This window comes from Taudactylus pleione, unplaced genomic scaffold (assembly GCF_031769625.1).
Source record: "Taudactylus pleione unplaced genomic scaffold, aTauple2 ptg000536l, whole genome shotgun sequence".
Lineage (NCBI taxonomy): Eukaryota > Metazoa > Chordata > Amphibia > Anura > Myobatrachidae > Taudactylus > Taudactylus pleione.
In genome coordinates, this window is record NW_028284938.1 from 4440001 (window position 1) to 4459521 (window position 19521).

A 19521-nucleotide genomic window follows, 5' to 3' on the forward strand; every position below is an offset into this window, starting at 1 on the left:
CAGCCAAATCCGAGTTCCAAACTTTTATTGATTTACTCCAAACTTTTGGAGATAAAGCGGTAATCAGCTCTTTATATAAGCTGCTAATTTTATAAGTCATTTTGGTCGCAAGCCTAATCAGTAACATCAAGGCGTCTGGACTCCCCGGGGTCTCAAAGGGGGGGGGTATTGATTGTACGAAGTATCTGATCTGAAGAAAACTGAAGAAACAAGATTGGGGAAGCTCAGCCCTGTCCCTTAATTCTGAAAAAGTAAATAGACTGCCCCCAGGATCAAACACATCCGCTGTTGAACGTATCCCCTTAGTTTTCAGACGAAGGAAGGACGCATTTTCCATGGCTGGTCTAAATTGTGGGTTTCCACAAAAAGGGATATAATCCGAGTGTCTAGGATTACGTTTAAGAATTCTATTAATTGCCCACCATGCTAAATAAGTGTCATGAAACATTATGTTTTGTAAAATATTCGGGGGTATACTTTTCTTGGGAGAATGTAATAACACTCCCGGAGAGTAAGGAGATAAGAGGGCACAGTCTATAGGGGAGCATGTATAAATGTTGCGATTGAGTAACCAGTCTAGAATATACCTAAAATGAATAGCATTAGTAAACTGAGTCAAATCCGGGAAATTTAGCCCGCCCCGTGTTTTCAAAGATCGTAATTTATAAGATGCTATCCTAGGTTTTTTTTTTGACCATATAAATTTATTAAACAATTTAGAGAGGAACAAGGTATCTGTTCTAGTTAACCTAATAGGGAGCATTTGAAGAACATATGAAATTTTCGGGAAAATTACAGTTTTTATTAAAGCTACCCTTCCCAACAACGAAAGAGGTAATAACATCCATCTATCTAACATGTTACTTATTGTTTGAAGTAAAGGAGAATAGTTTAGAGAATATAACTTAGAAAGATTTGCCGGGATCTGAATTCCCAAATACTTAATATGGGTCGACAAGATTTTAAATTGTGTTAGCGAGGGATTTTGCGATATAGAGGGTATATCACCTGAAATAATCAACAGCTCTGACTTGGAAACGTTTATTTTATATCCTGAGAATATTCCAAAGTCCGAAATTATGGACATAATTATAGGAAGAGTTTTGGATGGGGACGACAAAAAAAGCAACATGTCGTCCGCAAAGAGGGCAACTCTTAGATCAATGTTACCCACCATTAATCCCCTAAACACGGGAGAGTTACGCAGCGCAATTGCAAGTGGTTCAAGAGCAATTGCAAACAATAATGGCGATAGTGGACAGCCTTGTCGGGTACCCCTTTTAATGTGAAAAGGGTTTGAGCCATTCAGAGCAATCTGAGAGCTAGGATTGGTGTAGAGTGTTTTAAGTGTTCCTATGAATTTGTCCCCAAAACCAAATCTTCTCAAAGTTACAAATAGATGGGGCCACAAGACCATATCGAAGGCCTTCTCGGCGTCTAATGATAATATTGCCTTATCCAATAAATCCTTCGACGTATTTGCAGCTATAATAGTTGACAGGACTCTGCGGATGTTAACCACCGAATGTCTGCCAACTATGAAGCCAGTTTGATCTTCATGGATCACTAAGGGCAGGGCCTGTTTCAGACGTTCTGCGATTATTTTAGTTAAGATTTTGTAATCTAAGTTTAAAAGCGATATGGGTCTATAAGAGCCTGGATCACTTAGGTCTCGATCCGGCTTTGGTAACACCTTGAGAATGGCTGAATTAAAATGGGGGGGCATAAGATCAAAATTTAATATATGGTTTAACGCTCTTGTGAGCGACGGATACATTTTTTTATTTAAAATGTGGTAATAGTCCGCCGATAAGCCATCCGGGCCAGGGGCTTTACCTTTTTTCATAGCTCGAATAGTTTTCTCCACCTCCAATTCAGCTATAGGGGCTGTCAAAAGATCAACAAAAGTCGGGGCAATTTGTGGTATAGGCAGCTCGTCCCAAAACGTATTAGACTTTTCCGAGGAACTAAGAGGAAGGTTGTCAGAGTACAGCTTCTCATAAAATGCTCTCATCAGTTCCACCACCTTGGCCCCACCCGAGGTAAGGGACCCGCTGGGGAGACGGAGAGGATGGACCAGCGAGGGGGGTCTACTACCATTAAGTAGATTGGTCAATAGCTTGCCTGACTAATTCCCAAATCTATTGAATCTGTGATTTTTTTTAAACGAATGTTTGCTTTCCATTTTAGCAAGAGCACCCTCAAAATGGATCTTAGCCTTCAAATAGTCGTTTTTAAGCTGGGGAGATGGGGCAGAAGAATAAGCTTGATAAGCGTTAGTAAGGGATTTTTGGGCCTCTAAAAAATCTTTAGCTATTTGTTTCTTATACGAAATAGAGTAAGAGATGATGAAACCTTTAAGTACTGATTTAGAAGCCTGCCAGAATAATATCGGGTCTGTTTCCATATGCTCCAAATTATTTATTCTATATTCTTCCCATGCTGCCCCCAATTGTTCTCTAAATTTCGGGGATTGAGCAAGATATGATGGGAACTTCCAAACAAAATTCCTACCTTGATCCCGATCAGATTTCATATCAAACCATATCAGAGCATGATCCGAAATGGCAATCGATTCCATTTCTGTTTGCAATATTTTGGGAAGTAGAATGGATGAGGCTAAAAGATAATCTATCCTCGAGAGAGATCCGTGTGCTGCTGAAAGGCATGAGTAAGATTTCTCTAGAGGATGGAACACTCTCCACACATCTATCAAATTGAGGCTGGAAGCAAGCGAGGGCACCCCAAATTTTGGCGGTTTGCGCATCCTCCCAGTAGTACCCATAGAGTCCAGACTCCCCGAAGATATCAGATTAAAGTCTCCACATACTAACATAGGATCTCCCTGAAAAGGGGTAAGCAGGGCCGTAAGTTGTTGCATGAAAGACCTCGAGTAAGCATTTGGGGCATATACATTACAAAGGACATATTTTTTTCCGGCTAATAAGATCTCACAGAGAAGATATCTGCCCTCTGGGTCGCTTTTCGTGGATATTAATTGAATCTGCAAATGTTGCTTGACAAGAATGAGTACTCCCCTAGCTTTGGAATTATAGGGTGCTGAGGCCAGAACCTTCCACTTTAATGTGTTTAATTTTTCTATCTCCGAGGGAACCAAATGAGATTCCTGTATAAAGACCAGGTCAACTTTTAATTTATTTAAATATAAAAGTATATTTTTTTCGTTTCTGAGGTGACCTAAAGCCTCCAACGTTCCAAGAACCTATCCTACATACCGAACCCATAAATCATTAGAAAATGCTATATTACATATTGTCTCCTTCGCTTCAAAATAAACAAAAAATTAGGGATGGACAGGAGGATAGGAAAAGACACCAACAGGGGAAACAGGATGTAAAATTACAAAAAATGAACATAACAGCAAGACTATGCATATAAAGCAATGTCACATTTTGGGATATTGAAACCGGTGCAAGAAAGCACCAGCTGCAATATAGACTTCCTAAAATTGAAACAAGATTATAATTGAGCATAATATAGACGTTCAAGCTCCTAACCGGACCCGACCATGACATAATAAAGACATTATATGTAGCACCCCCCATCCCACTCCAACAGAAAAATAACAATAACAGATGCCAATCCCAAACAGAATGACGGTCAAACAGTATGAGGCTATACATCAAGTGCATTCCCTCCCACTCCACTGCATATGGCGTAACATCATAAAATAACAATATAGATCAAATCACGTGTAGAAGACTGATCTCTGATCCATACAACCTGACCCCAGGGACCCAAAATCAGATTCCACCGCCAGGCGTTCCCAGAGTCACTTTAGTAAAGAGACCATATTAAGACTGTGGCTAAAGTCACTCTCCGTCATCCTGGGAAGAAGATCTTCTCTCTTTATTTTTTCCTTGCAAGAAGCCTTCTGCCTCGGATACAGACGTAAAATCTTTAAACGACATCCCATCAAACAGGCGTAGACGTGCAGGATAAAGTAGAGCGAATTTCTTGCCATCCTTTGCCAATCTGGAACATAGTGCAGAGAAGTTTTTCCGGGCTCTTGATATTTCAGGAGAATAGTCCTGGAAAATAAATAGCTTATTGGACTCCCAGGTTAGGATTTTCTGCTTTCTATATGCCGACCATATGGATTCTTTATGAAGATAATTAAGACATCTGAATATGACCACACGTGGGCGCATCACTTCATCTGCGCGCTGGGGGCCTATTCTGTGAGCGCGTTCTATGATTAATCCTTGGCACGCGTCTTGAATATTTAGTAATGAGAGAAGGGTGTTAGAAACAAAGTCGTATAGCCCCGGTCCCTTAATTGTTTCCGGGAGTCCTACTATACGGAGATTATTCCTCCTTGACCTATTTTCAAGGTCATCCATTTTGCTCCAAATGTGATGACGTGACTTCTCCATCTCTCCCATTGACTTTTTAAGATTAGCTACATCGTGAAAAATCTCTCCCAACCTCTGTTCAGTGTGAAGCACTCTGTGGGTTAACTGGGATATCTGTTCTTTAATGTCAGCAGTCTGGGCTTGCAGTAATGGTCCCATCGCTTCTCTTACAGCCTGGACCAGGGCACTGTAGGGTACAGAAGCTTCACTAACAGCATGGTGATCAGCGCCATTAGCATTTTGTGAAAGGGAAGCGTGCTCTGGGGAGTGGTCGCGGTTCTCCGTTATTTGCGTGGAGGTATCGTTTGCAGTCTCCGCTTCTCCAGTATCCCCGCTCATGGGAGCACCAGAGTCCGGGAGTGTAGAGGCGTTGCCTGTAGCAGCTGGCGCCATGTAAGCGTCCAGCGTGCGGCAGTCTGTGCGCTGTTTCTGTGTTTTTCCCGGCACAGGCGGCATAATAAACCTCCCTCGGTGTGTCCGGATATACACCAGATGTTGGAGGGGGTGAGGCGCGGCTGCAATGAGGCTAAAAATAGCCGTGAAAAAGAGAAATGTCGGGGGGGATACGGAGCCGCTCTAATCAGCGTCTGCTCATGTCCAAGCCGGAACCGGAAGTCCTAACTTTCACTTTTTAATACTTTGTTGCAAATCCTTTGCAGGCAATTACAGCCTGAAGTCTAGAATGCATAGACATCACCAGACGCTGGGTTTCATCCCTGGTGATGCTCTGCCAGGCCTCTACTGCAAATGTCTTCAGTTCCTGCTTGTTCTTGGGGCATTTTCCCTTCATTGAGTGAAATGCACATCATCAATAAATACAAGGGAACCAGTTCCATTGGCAGCCATACATGCCCACTCCATGACACTACCACCATCATGCTTCACTGATGAGGTGGTATGTTTTGGATCATGAGCGGTTCCTTTCCTTCTCCATACTCTTCTCTTCCCATCACTCTGGTACAAGTTGATCTTTGTCTCATCCGTCCATAGGATATTGTTCCAGAACTGTAATGGCTTTTTTAGATGTTGTTTGGCAAACTCTAATCTGGTCTTCCTGTTTTTGTGGCTCACCAATGGTTTACATCTTGTGGTGAACCCTCTATATTCACTCTTGTGAAGTCTTCTATTGATTGTTGACTTTGACACATATACACCTACCTCCTGGAGAGTGTTCTTGATTTGGCCAACTGTTGTGAAGGGGTTTTTCTTCACCAGGGAAATAATTCTTCTGTCATCCACCACAGTTGTTTTCCGTGGTCTTCCGGGTCTTTTGGTGTTGCTAAGCTCTCCGGTGCGTTCTCTCTTTTTAAGAATGTTCCAAACAGTTGATTTGGCCACATCTAATGTTTTTGCTATCTCTCTCATGGGTTTGTTTTGATTTTTCAGCCTAATGATGGCTTGCTTCACTGATAGTGACAGCTCTTTGGATCTCATATTGAGAGTCGACAGCAACTGATTCCAAATGCAAATGTCACACCTAGAATCAACTCCAGACCTTTTACCTGCTTAATTGATAATGAAATAACGAGGGAATAGCCCACACCTGTCCATGAAATAGCTTTTGAGTTGATAGTCCCATTACTTTTGGCCCCTTAAAAAGTGGGAGGCACATATAGAAACCGTTGCAATTCCTCAACCGTTCACCTGATTTGGATGTAATTACCCTCAAATTAAATCTGAAAGTCTGCAGTTAAAGCACATCTTGTTTGTTTCATTTCAAAGCCATTGTGGTGGTGAATAGAGGCCAAAATATGAAAATTCTGTCAATGTCCCAATATTTATGCACCTGACTATATATTATACTGTTTGCCTCCATGAAGATAGCCATAGTATAAGCTTATTTTAAAGGTTTAAATGTAAATGTTTAAATACAGTTTATATATAATGCTTTGTATTCAATGTTAAAAACATCGGTACTTCCGATGTTTTCTTTCGATGTCCCATCCCTAGCTCCCGCAGCTGCGATTTACGTAGCTGTGAAAGGCCAAAAATATGCTACTGCAACAGCGGCCATGACTTGTACTGAGACGTTCACCTGAGCCGTCGCAGCGGTCCACAACTTACACATATGCAGCATCAGACGCCCACCAGGCAAAATCACTACTGGAGTGAGTATATGGTCACTCAGAAAGGCCGCCGTAACTGAGACGCCGGAGCCATATTTCCTGCAAACAAGATCGCAGTTGGAGGCTGATAGACGCCCTGAAAATGGTCGTGACACGTCCACGATATTCTCCTCACTCCCCTGCCTGTCAATCACTTGTGAAAAAAAACCTCTGGGCTAGCGTATTTGCAATTTAATCGCCTCAAGTGCGCATTGCCGCTGTGACGCATGCGCAGTTGGCTGATAATCGCTCAATTGCATGGACATCGCAATAGCGTACAACTCTGAGTCAGGCCCATATTTATCTTCACAACTAGACTAGTGCTGATATTGGGGAATAAAGTTGGGGGTGAAAGCAAAATAACTGCGGGTGTAATCAATATATTTGCTGCAGTAGCAGTTGAGGAAATTTCAATAGGGGTATTTCAGTAATTGTCAATTGTATAACTTATTTTAAAGGGGTTAACTATGGAAGTTTGGTCTTACACTATATTTAAACATTATAAAAATGTGGAGTACTACCTCTAAATATGTTGAACAGTCAACAGTTATAGGAGTTCAATCAGGTGTCCAGGACTCACACTGAGAGGTAGTTGTAGGGAGAAGAGACTAACAGGGCAATTCAATTTGGAGCGAAAAGTAATTTTTTGCGATAATTTCGCACCGTTGACGTCATTTTCGCTGGTTTTGGTTTTACACCGTATTCAATTTCAAAGACTTTTCGCAGGTTCGAAAGTCTTTGAAAAAAAAACGGGGATAACTTTTCACCACTGAATAGGTGGCGAAAAAAAGTGCAGAATTGGGGTATGTCATTTTAAAATAAACTGTATCAAAAAAAGTTTTTAAAAAAAAATAGGGACACCCCAAAAAAATTATTGAAAATTTGGGGTGACAAAAAATAAATAAATGGGAAAACAGTGTTTAAAAATAGGGAAATAGGTTCAGGGCTATTCTGCAAATATGCGGCAGGTGTATTCTAGAATAGGCTATTAGTGGCAGGTGCATATTTGCAGAATTTTTAAATAAAGACTTTAGGGACTTAATAATATGCTAGTACCCATTTTCATGTACCCCAAATTTGATGGGACCACTTAAAAAAAAAACAAACAAAAAAAAACACTGCATCACTTCTTCAATGTCGGATAAAAAACACCTGCAGCCGCTATTTAAATCCCCGACTTTCATTTGCAGGCTAAAACGGGGGTACCCATAGTGATCCCCCATGTTTTTACAGTTTTAGGGGGGTCCTACAATTTATTCCAGGTAAATTTAGTTTTTTTTCGCCGATCCTACTTCGCCGGGTCCCGTTTTCGTAGCTTTCAAATTGAATACGGGGATAAAGCGGGCGCGCGCCCGACACTTTATCCCAGGGAAATCTCAGATGTGGAGCGAAAAGTCCAGCACGGACTTTTCGCTCCCATATTGAATACCCCTGTAAGTGAAGGAGGGGGTGGGGATGCAAGTCAGACAATCAGTTATCAGCAACACAGCATGGGGCAGGCCATGCTGTGTAAATGGATGCAGCGCGTAGCTCCTGCAGCTGACTTGCCATCAGACCGCCCACCTGAAACACCCCTACATAAGTGCTGCGGCACTCCAGGGTGCCGTGGTGCACACTTTGGGAACCTCTGTATTAATCAAATAGGCTGATTTAATACCTGCGATAAATATTAGTAGTATATGCTGTTGATCCAGCACCTATGATTATGGATGTTAATGCTGTATTTTGCTTCAGATTTTTCACAGAGTCTGGAATCATCCCTGAGCAAATATCTGTTAATATTCCACCTTTCTGTACTATGGTACCAGGATGAATGTATTGATGATAGTACACACACTGTCATTATCATTGCTCACACCATGTAAGTTTAAATCAAGATTAATGTACTTGTGATTGTAAATTTAAACAATAATTGTGCCTGTACCATGTATGTACCTTATCTTCTTCAATAGTACTTACCTTTGGTAGTACATGGATATAAACGGATTCAACTGTAAAGGTGCGTCTTACTGTAGAAGAGTACCTCATACAGCTGCACGGTGAATGCGGTATGCTGTGCTTTCGTAAAATGATTTAGCTTTGGTTCTGACAGTATATACTTTGTTTGGGGAAGTAGAAGATACCTAAATAACTGAGTTTATTATGTAAGGTTATAAGAATATGTATATTAATAGGAACATTTTCTGACTTAAAATTACTATATACTGCTTACTTTGCCCTATTACTCATTGAAGACTTATCACAATTTTATTATCACCACAAGACACTTTTACATCTGTTAACGTGTTTTCTGTTATAATGATTTCTAATTTTTGCATATAATGTGTGCATGAATTCTGTACTAGAGGTTGACTTTGTCACATCTATTTACTATAGTCTTGATAACTTGTATTATAATTTGCCTTTAAAATAATGGGGTATGTTTTATTAAATTACTATTTACCTATATACTTACCTAAAGGAGTGCCCCACAATGGAATCACTTATTGCGATTAGCCTAGGCTAATTACATTTTCAGAATACACACTGGGAAGATGTCAAAGTCTGAAGCCCCAAAAAGAATGCACCATTTAAAAACAATCATGATTAGGTATGCATGTAACTGCAACTGGTAGGTGCCTGGCAATGTCTAGGGTCTAGGGCCATAGGAATAAATACGGTTTTTCATTTGAAATACATTTTTACTGTAAATGTACTACTTAAATTGTTTGAGAAATTTCAAGATTTCAGAATTACAGCCAGATATTTGAAGAAACAAATGGTAGTAGACCTGTACCTGCAGGGTTTGGTGGAGTTTCTCGGATAGTGTGCAGGACTTTCATATCTCTTATGTTGTGTATGTACAGAGATTCCTCAAGACATACAATCAGTCTCTATGAGGTAAGAAGATGCAGAAATAAAGTGGTTGGTGATATAGTTATGATATAGTTATGCAGTTAGATTGCTATACATATAAAATTAATGCGCCAAAGACAAATACTAATTTTATTTCAATACATTGTATTAGGCCAAAACAAAATATACATTAAATTATAAAAAAAAAAAAAAATATCTTAAGCTAGGTACACACTAAGCGATGTGTACCCGGTTGATATATTGTACCGTGGGTACACATTGACTGATGTAATGAACGAAGGAACGATCCCTCATTCCGTCCTTCATTACCTGCAACGTCGCCGCATGCATTATTATCCGGGTGGCCGTACAGTATGGCCGACTGAACGATATCGCATGGAACCGATGGAGCGCGCAGATAGTCCGTACACACTGGACAATTCGTCCGGAAACTACATATCGGGCCGATATCGTCCTAGTGTGTATCCAGTTTAAGTTGAAATCACCTAAAAAGTTTACAATTACACACAAAGTTTCAATTTCAATTTTATTTATTGATATTATTGAATTGTATCATCATCAAAAGTAGGAAAAAATGAGTGCCCTGAAAAAGAAATAATTATATATGCGTGTGTATATACTAGTGTTCATTCTAGGGTTGGAGTGGGGCAGGACGTCTGTGGGTAAAATGGTCACTATTGCGCGTGTTAAAGGCATTCGAAAAGGGGGCATGGTCCCTCGAAAATAAAAGTTATGGTAGACTTACCATTGATAACTCTTTCTTTGAAGTCCACAGGGTCCACAGGGATACAATGAGGTGGATAGAGAGATCCAGGAACCAAACAGTTAAAGCTTTCAGCTCCCAGGATACCTCAGGTCCACATCCATATATACCCCACCCCCAGCCACAGGCCTCCAGTTATGTAAACAAGCCTCAAGGCAGGAGAAGGAAGAACAATTGTATATCAGAAACACGTGACCGAAAGAAAAAATACCCAATGCAGTCAGGTGCGTCAGGATGGGTGTCTTGTGGACCCTATGGACTTCCAAGAAAAAAAAGTTATCAATGGTAAGTCTACCGTAACTCTTATTTTCTTCTTCAAGATCCATAGGGATCCACAGGGATACCATGGGGATGTCTTAAAGCAGTTCCCCTAAGGGTGGGAGACGCTACTGAGTAGAAAGGCGAACTCGTCGCCCAAAGGGAGCATCCTGAAAGGCAAAGGTATCAAAGGCGTAGAACCTAAGAAAAGTGTGGACAGAAGACCATGCGGTTGCCTTGCACAACTGTTCAGCAGATGCACCACGACTAAATGCCCGTGATGGCCCTACAGACCGAGTAGAATGCGTGGTCACAGTGTTTCGGACAGGGAGATCAGCCTGTGTGTACACCTGAGAGATGGTTACGTATGACTATTTAGCCAAGGTCTGCTGGCCATACTCGTTTGTGAAAACCATATAATACAAAAAGAGCATCTGATTTTCTAACAGAGTTTATATGCTCCACATACATACAAAGAGAACGAACGACATCCAGGGAGACTTCACCTACAGAGAGGTCTGGAGCCTGAAAAGCTGGAACTAGAATTTCTTAATTTCCATTAAAACGGGACACTACCTTAGGAAGGTAAAAATCAAAAATGGAGAGCAACAGGAGAGCGCTGCCAAATCAGAGACTCTGCCTACAGAAGAGATAGCGAGAAGAAAAAGTGTCTTCGCTGTCAACCATTTAAAATTCACAGTCCAAAAGTCCAAATGGGGGAGCTTGTAGCCCCTTAAGAACCAAAGACCGATCCCACGGTGCTACAAAAGGAGGCTGAACTCGCAGAACTCCCTGAAAAAAATTCTAACATCTGGTAATGAAGCAATCTTTCTCTGGAACCAGACTGACAATGCAGAAACCTGCACTCTCTAAGTGGCCAGGCAGAGACCAAGGTCTAAACCAGCCTGGAGAAAAGCCAGTACCCGGAAAACTCTAAACACCTTAGGGTCAATACTTTCTGTGGGAACACCATTTATCAAAAGAATGCCAAACCCTGTAATAGATGCTGACAGAGGCTGGCTTTCGTGCTCTAAGCATCGTTTGAATTACAGCGCTGGAGAAACCTTTGGCTCTTAAGATGGAAGATTCAAGAGCCACGCCGTCAAAGCCAGGCGAGGTAAATCCGGATGCCAGCAGGGTCCCTGCGTTAACAGATTCTGCTATAGAGGAAGAGGATATAAACTGTCTATGAATAGATTCTGTATGTCAGTGAACCAATGATGTCTGGGCCAAGCCGGAGCCACTCGTGTTATTGTTCCGCATTCCTGCTTGAATTTCCTGAGGACTCTTGGGAAGAGGGAAATTGGAGGAAATAGATACATCAGCTTGAAGTCCCATCTTACTGCCAGTGCGTCCACGAATGCTGCTGATGGGTCTTTGAACCTGGACCCGTACCTGGGGACCTTGTGGTTGTGACATGATGCCATGAGATGTATATCTGGTAGACCCCACTTGTTCCCAAGAGCTGAAACACTCCCGGTTGGAGACCACTCTCCGTCATGTATGTCCTGACGACTTAGGAAGTCTGCTTCCCAATTGAGGACTCCCGGTATGAATATTGCAGAGATTGGCGGAAGATGACGTTCTGCCCAAATCAGAATCTTTTTTCACTTCTTACATTGCTGCATGACTTTGTGTGCTTCCCTGATGATTGAGATAGGCCACTGTAGTCGCATTGTCGGACTGGATCTGGTTCGACCTGCCCTGGAGCAAGTCCTGTGCTACGATCAGTGCTCTGTATACTGCTCGCAGTTCCAGAATATTCATTGGCAGATTTTCCTGATTTGTCCATCCTCTCTGAAAGGCGTGATAATCAGTCACTGCCCCTTATCCGCGAAGACTGGCGGCCGTGGTGAGAAGCACCCAATTGGAATCTTAGCCACCACAGGAGGGAGAGAGAAACTTTTGGAGTGAGAAGGATCCTCTGGGACTTTATTAGATGATACTGTCCGCTCCACCTGGAGAGAATCAATCTTTACAGAGGACTAGAATGAAACTGAGCATATCCGACCATATCGAAGGTGGATACCATTGATCCCAGGACCTGCATCACTGAGAGAATGGATACCCTTCGCTTCCATAGCAGTTTGCATACTCTCAATGATATAGCCTCAATTTTGTCCTCTGGTAGAAAGACACTTTGTGCCTAAGAGTCTAGAAGTGCTCCCAGATGTACCATCTGCTGTGTTGGAGAAAGCATTTGTTCCAATTGATGATCCAGCCGTGCTTCTGTAGGTAGGCTATGGTCAGCTGAAGATGGTGTTGTAAAACAACTTGAGTTTGTGCCAATAACAGAAGGTCGTTCAGATATGGTAGTATTCGAACTCCCTGACGCCTGAGATATGCAATCATGCCATTATCTTGGTAAATACCCGAGGGGCTGTTGCTAGGCCAAAAGGCATATTGATAATGTTGACTGTAGGACAGCAAACCATAGAAATTGTTGGTGGGATGGCGTAATAGGAACATGCAGATATGCATCCTGAATGTCCAGGGAAACCATAAAATCCCCAGGTTCCATTGCCAAAATAATTGACCCAAGAGTTTTCATACGGAACTTGGGTACACAAATGAATTTGTTGAGGGTTTTTAGATTTAGAATAGGGCGATGAGACCCGTTCGCTTTCTGAACCAAAAATAGATTGGATTAATAACCTCTTCCTTGTTGTAACAGAGGAACCGGTATTATTAGCCCCTGTCTGCAGCAGCGAATGAATGGCCTCCTGAAGGGCCACTTTTACTGCACCTGATGGAGGAATTGTACAAGAAAAACTTCTGGGGAGGATGCCTCCAGAAAGTGAGAGCATACCTCTGAGAGACCACTTCTCTGACCCAGGCATCTGTTGTTTGATGCCAGTAATTCACAAACTGAAGAATTCGGCCCCCCACTCCGGGATTCCTCAGGAGGCAGCCCGCCCCAACAGGCCGATGGTTTGTTGTCCGGCTTAAAAACTGGACGTCTGGCCGGCCCAGACCTCTTAGTTTGTCCCCTGGTTGTCCAGCGAAAACTAGACGGCCTGGAGGAAGACTGTTCCTTTGCTCATCCCTGGGTACGAATAGACCGAAAAAAAACCTGCCTAGACTTCAATGTAGTCGTAGATGGCAGACCTGCAGATTTTGAAGGCACCAGAGTAGCTATTATCTTATCTAACGCTGCTCCAAAAAGTATATTTCCATAAAAAGGTAAGGTTTCCAGGGCCTTCTTTGATCTTGTATCCGCTTTCCAGGATCTTAACCAAAGGACCCTATGTGCCACTACTGACACTGCTGATGCTTTAGAAGCTAAAATTCCAGCATCTACTGCAGCTACTCCCAAATAGGAAGCTGCTTCCCGTATGTGGGAGATATACATCATCTGTTCTCTGGTAGCATCTGGTAGAGAGTCTTCCAATGCCCCTGTCCATTCTTCAACAGCTTTGGCTACCCAGGCTCCAGCCATAGCTGGACGAGTAGCAGCTCCTGATGATGAAAATATTGCCTCAAGACATGTTTAAATTTTTCTATATATAGAATCCTTAAGAGAAGATGCTGACGGAATAGGCAACGTAGCATTTCTGACTAATTGCGTCACATGAGCATCCACAGTAGGAGGTACCTCCCACTTAGTACATTCAGAAGCTGGGAAAGGATACAACGATGTTAATCTTTTATTCACATAAAACAGTTTACCTCATGCCTCTTCTATAAGCTCAGTGAGCTGCTCAGATTTAGGAAACTCCGTTTTGACCAGCTTCCATTTTGACCACCTTCTGGTGTTTAAACACTGGAGCCTTCTTACTAGAAGCTGGTTCATCATCCTGAATATCTAGGATAGGATTGATTTAAACACCCTCACTAAAGAAGGAACATCCACTGAGGACTGAGACAGAGCAAAGGCATTTTAAACACACAGCAAGACCACCTATGCGGCGTTTCACTTATCAGCTTTGATAAGGCATTGACAAAGCTGATAAGCAAAAACGCCGTGTTGGTGGCCTTGCTGTGTGTTTAAAATGCCCTTTGCTCCGTCTCATTAACAAATATTTGTTATATCATAAATGTGAACCAGTGAACTGCTTGAACCAGCGAATAGAGGACTATATATTTCACAGAGGAGTGAGCTTACTCCTAACAACAGTCCTTTTCTGTTCTCTAGTGCACATCATGTTTTGTGATCATATCAGTGATGGCAAAATACGCGCTACAGCGCGTATTTTCTCGCTACGGGCAAAGAGGGACTCACTTTTTAAAAATGAGTGAGTGCTACAGGACACGCCGCTGCAGCCGGCCCAGCATCTTCCCAAACCAATCAGCCTCGAGCGGCAGCGTCTCCTTGTCCAATGAGGACTCCCACCCCATCTCTGGTTTGCTGCAGCAGCTGGCCCAGCCCCAGCATCTAACCAAACCATTCTGCTTCGGGCAGCAGCAGCATCTCCTCATCCAATGAGGACACCCGCCCCGTCCCCCACTGGCCCCCCACCAGCTATCGCAGGACACAACAAGCAGGGTCAGGCCTGGATTGTACCACCACAGAAGGGGAGGACTGTGCATGAGGAGCCTGGAGCCGACCCAGAGAGGCAGAAGCTGGAGCATGTGCTGCACCTATGAGTACTGCACCTCCGATCTCCTCCCCAGTACATGCAGCTCCTGCACCTCCAATCTCCCTGTCTTAATTGCCCCAGGGTGCTGACAGTGTGTGGTGCGACCCTTTTGTGCAATGCCAGTGAAGGTCCATAACCCCCTCCTTGACCCCCAGTACTGCACCAGCTATCTACCTTTGCCATCTCCCAAGCCCTTCACTGCCTGCCCCCAGCACTGGCCCCCAGCACTGTTGCAACTACTGTCTGCTCTTACTCCTCCCTACTCTCAGCACTGCCTGCCCTTACTCCCCTCTAGATCTACCCCAAATTCTCCCTGCCTTTACCCCCAGCTCTACCCCAACAGCTGCTTGCCCTTATCCCCCTCTACCCCATCTGCTACCTGTCCCCAGCACTGAGATGGGACCCAGAAACAGTGGAGTAGTACCCCAATCTTTTAAAGTGAGGGGTTCCTGGGACCCACAAATTTTTTCGCTCAGCGCGATCACTGCATATGCTGCGGTTCCTTCCATTCAGCAAAAGATATATATTGTAATTTGCATATTCAGCGTACCCAGCAGTGCCACTGAGAAATTCCATCCTGAATAAATATTTGGTTTTAGATTAAAAACGATGTGGTTGATTTACAGGGAGAAATACAGATACTAATTTCTCAATGACTAGCATCTATCTGGGAATATTTGTGACTGTCTGTCTACAGATTTTCATATTCTCCATTATTTTACAAGCTCATGGGAAAATGTGATATCCGTTCACTATATGGCGATTGATTGTACAAAGAACAGACATAAATGATACCAGCAACGCAACAATATGATCATATGCTGCAGCTCCTTCTGTTCAGCAAAGGACACATACTGTAATTTGCATATTCAATTTACCCAGCAGTCCCCACTGAGAAATTCCACCTTGAATAAATATTTGGATTAAAACAATGTGGTTGGTTTACAGGGAAAAATACAGATACTAATTTCTCAGGGACTAGCATCTATCTGGGAATATTTAATTGTTTATATATTTCCATATTCTCCATTATTTTGTAAGCTTACGGGAAAATGTGCTATCCATTCACTAGATAATGCATGGTTATACAAAGAACAGACATAAATGATACTAAATGTAATGATATTAAAAACTTTATAGAGGCCATCAATTAGGAGGTATGCCCATCAAAACATTGAAGATAATGATCTGTATAAGTTTGTAATATTTATCTAAATGTGTTGGAACACTAGCTGACCGATATGAACCTGATCTAACCAGATAGAAATATAATCTAGATAATTTATGAATTTTGGGCACTTATTTTGTCTTACATTTTATGTGGTCCCAGTCTTACAAATCTGGTGTTATGAACCTGAACTAATAGAGGTTCTGGATGTGGAATGACACCATGAACTCATATGTAGCCCATGTTGGCACTTTGATTAAACATCGGTCAATACACTGCTATATGAAGCATTATTTTTGAGAATATTTTAAATCATTCACATATTTAGACGCTGACTGAGGGCGTTACACACAGTAAATTTTATTTGTTCACTTCTTCCTTTCATTTCCTAATTTTACCCTTTATTTTCACTTTTTAACGTACATGTTGATATTAAAATGTCTTCAATAAAAGTTATATTTTAAAGTTAGTGCACCACAAATGACACTTCCAATTTTTTTTTCTCCTTGTGTCTTGTTCATATGTGGTAGCACCCCCCCACACTAACTTCATTCTACATTATGAATTAGGGGGTCTAAAGTTGTATTAATATTCATTAAGTAATCCTGTGCGACTGAATTCTATATATTTTTGCATCATCTGATTCGTCTGATAATGCGTCTGAGTCGATATGCTGAGCAGACTGATAAAAAATAAGAGATATGGTAAGAACTTACCCTTTTTATCTCTATTTCTACGAAGTCCATAGGGTTCTACAGGATACCTTGGGGTATAGGCGATGGCGGTAGTCAATGGGCACCACAGAGATAAGTTTTATCAGCCTCCCAGGATGCATTGGGGTCCCTCTCCTAAAACCCCGCCCCCGAGCCAAGGCAAATCAGTTATGTAACAAGCCCAAGGCCAGAGGAGGAGAAGAAAGAGAGAAGCATGTCTGGAACACACAAGAATCACATTCTCACCAGAAGGAGACGGAAAAAACGGTGACCAGATCAAAACCCATCTGCAGTACTGGTGCGACAGGGCAGGAGTCCTGTGGAACCCTATGGACTTCGTAGAAATAGAGATAACAAGGGGAAGTTCTTACCATATCTCTTATTTTTTATCAGTCTGCAGAAGCAGAAGCCGTCTTTCGAGCTCTGAGCATAGTGGTAACTACAGAGCTGGAAAAACCCCTGGCCCTTAAGAAGGCAGTCTCAATAGCTACGCCGTGAAAGACAGATGACCCAGGTCCGGGTAATGGCAAGGACCTTGAGACAACAGGTCCGGACGTAGAGGCAACAGCATTGGAGTGTCTACGCAGAGACTCCTAAGATCTGAGTACCAGTGACGTCCGGGGCACGCCGGAGCTATCAGCAGGAGCGTGACGCCTTCTTGCTTGAATTTGCGAATCACTCGAGGAAGAAGGGAGAACGGAGGGAAGAGGTACGCAAACTGAAAGGTCCACCGGACCGACAGAGCGACTACCAGAAGTGCCTCTGAGTCTCTTGTTCTTTACCCGTGCACAGGTAGCTTGTTGTTGTGTCGGGAGGCCATGAGATCTATCTCTGGAAGGCCCCATTTGTTCACCAGTAGTTGAAACACCTCCTGGTGAAGAGACCATTCTCCTGGATGCACGTCTTGACGGCTGAGAAAGTCTGCTTCCCAGTTGAGGACTCCTGGTATGAGAACACTGCCGAGATGGCAGGGAGATTGCCTTTCCACCCAAGCTAGAATGCGGGACACCTCTGTCAGGGCCGCCTGACTGCGGGTTCCCCCTTGGCGGTTTATGTAAGCCACCGTGGTCCGACTGCACCTGCGCTGGTTTTCCATGGAGGACATGTTTTGCTTGTTGGAGAGCTTTGAATTCTGCCCGAAGTTCCAAGATGTTTATTGGAAGCGCAGATTCTGCTGGCATCCACCTTCCCTGAAAGAAGTGCGTACCCGTCACTGCTCCCCAGCCTCGGAGACTGGCGTCCGTTGTCAGAAGAACCTAGTCCGCAATCCAAAAGGGGCGCCCCCTGATCAGGTGAGCAATCTGCAACCACCAGGCCAGAGATAGACGTACCTCCGGGGAAAGCACCATTGTCTGTGTCTTTATCCGATCGGGCAACCAATTCCATCTGAAGAGGATCAACTTCTGCAGAGGTCTGGAGTGAATCTGGGCATACTCCACCATGTCAAACATCGTCACCATGGATCCCAGTAACCTCATCGCCGAGTGAATAGACACCCGGCGACTTTGCAGGCAACTGCATACTTTTGCCTCCATCACAAAGATCCTCTGAAGTTGGGAGTCCAACAGGGCTCCGAGATGGAGTATCTTCTGTGAGGGAACCAGGGAGGACTTCTTCCAGTTTATTAGCCAGACGTGAGTCTGCAACACAGAGACTCTCAGTTGCAGATGGCACTGAAGTATCTCTGAAGACCCTGCCAACAACAGGAGGTCGTCCAGATAAGGCAGCAAGTGGACCCCTGCATCCGCAGGTGGGCTGACATAACTGCCATGACTTTGGTAAACACTGGAGGCACCGTGGCCAGACCAAAGGGCAGTGCCTGAAAATGGAAATGTCGGTCGACCACTGCAAACCTGAGGAAACGCTGGTGTGCTAAGACAATGGGGATATGCAGGTAGGCATCCTGAATATCTAGCAACACCATAAAATCTTCAGGCTCCATCGCCAAAATGATGGAACGCAGAGTCTCCATCCTGAACCGAGGAACCCTCAAGGATTTGTTGAGGGATTTGAGGTTGAGGATGGGCCGGTAAGACCCATTGGGTTTCTGTACCAGAAAGAGATTGGAGTAATACTCCGATCCCCTCTGGGACAACGGAACCGACACTATAACTCCAGCCTGGAGCATAGAGTGTAACACTTTCCGGAATTCCAGGGCTCTGCCTTTATCTGACTGAAGGCCCGTGGTGAAAAACCGGCTGGAAGGCTTCCACCGGAAGGAGAGGGCGTACCCCCAAGAGACCACTTCTCTTACCCAAGTGACCGTGGTGGTCAGACACCAGCACTGGGCGAACTGAAGAAGCCGGGATCCCACTTTAGGGTCCCCCAAGGAGAGGCCCATCCCGTCAGGCTGAAAGCTTATCGTCCGACTTGGGAGTAGGACATCTTGTACTCCAAGCCTGCTTCTTTGGCTTGGCAGATTTCTTGGCCCCTGACTGTCTCGGAAAGGATTGTACTTTGGACTTACCCTGGGCCCTCTAGGGCCGAAAGCACGAAGTACCAGATCCTGATGGGACTGTAGCCATTGGCAGACACGCAGACTTAGCTGCTGCCAGAGTGGCCACAATTTTGTCCAGATCAGGGCCAAACAGGACCTGTCCATTAAAAGGTAAGCATTCCAATCCCTTTTTGGAATCCAAGATCGCAACCATACAGCGCGGCGAGCTGCCACTGCTGCCGAGCAGATTCTGGAAGTGAGTAGA

The 19521-nt window shown here is 43.6% G+C and overlaps 1 protein-coding gene across 2 annotated transcripts in view; it reads right to left on the reverse strand.

The window, feature by feature from the left end:
• WIPI2 (WD repeat domain, phosphoinositide interacting 2) overlaps positions 1-19521 on the reverse strand; it is a 143126-nt gene that overhangs the window by 97096 nt on the left and 26509 nt on the right. For both annotated transcript variants that reach the window (XM_088451036.1, XM_088451035.1), the window contains exon 4: positions 9258-9354. In XM_088451036.1, coding sequence (XP_088307162.1) covers positions 9258-9354 — 97 coding nt within the window. The remainder of the gene's footprint in view (positions 1-9257; positions 9355-19521) is intronic.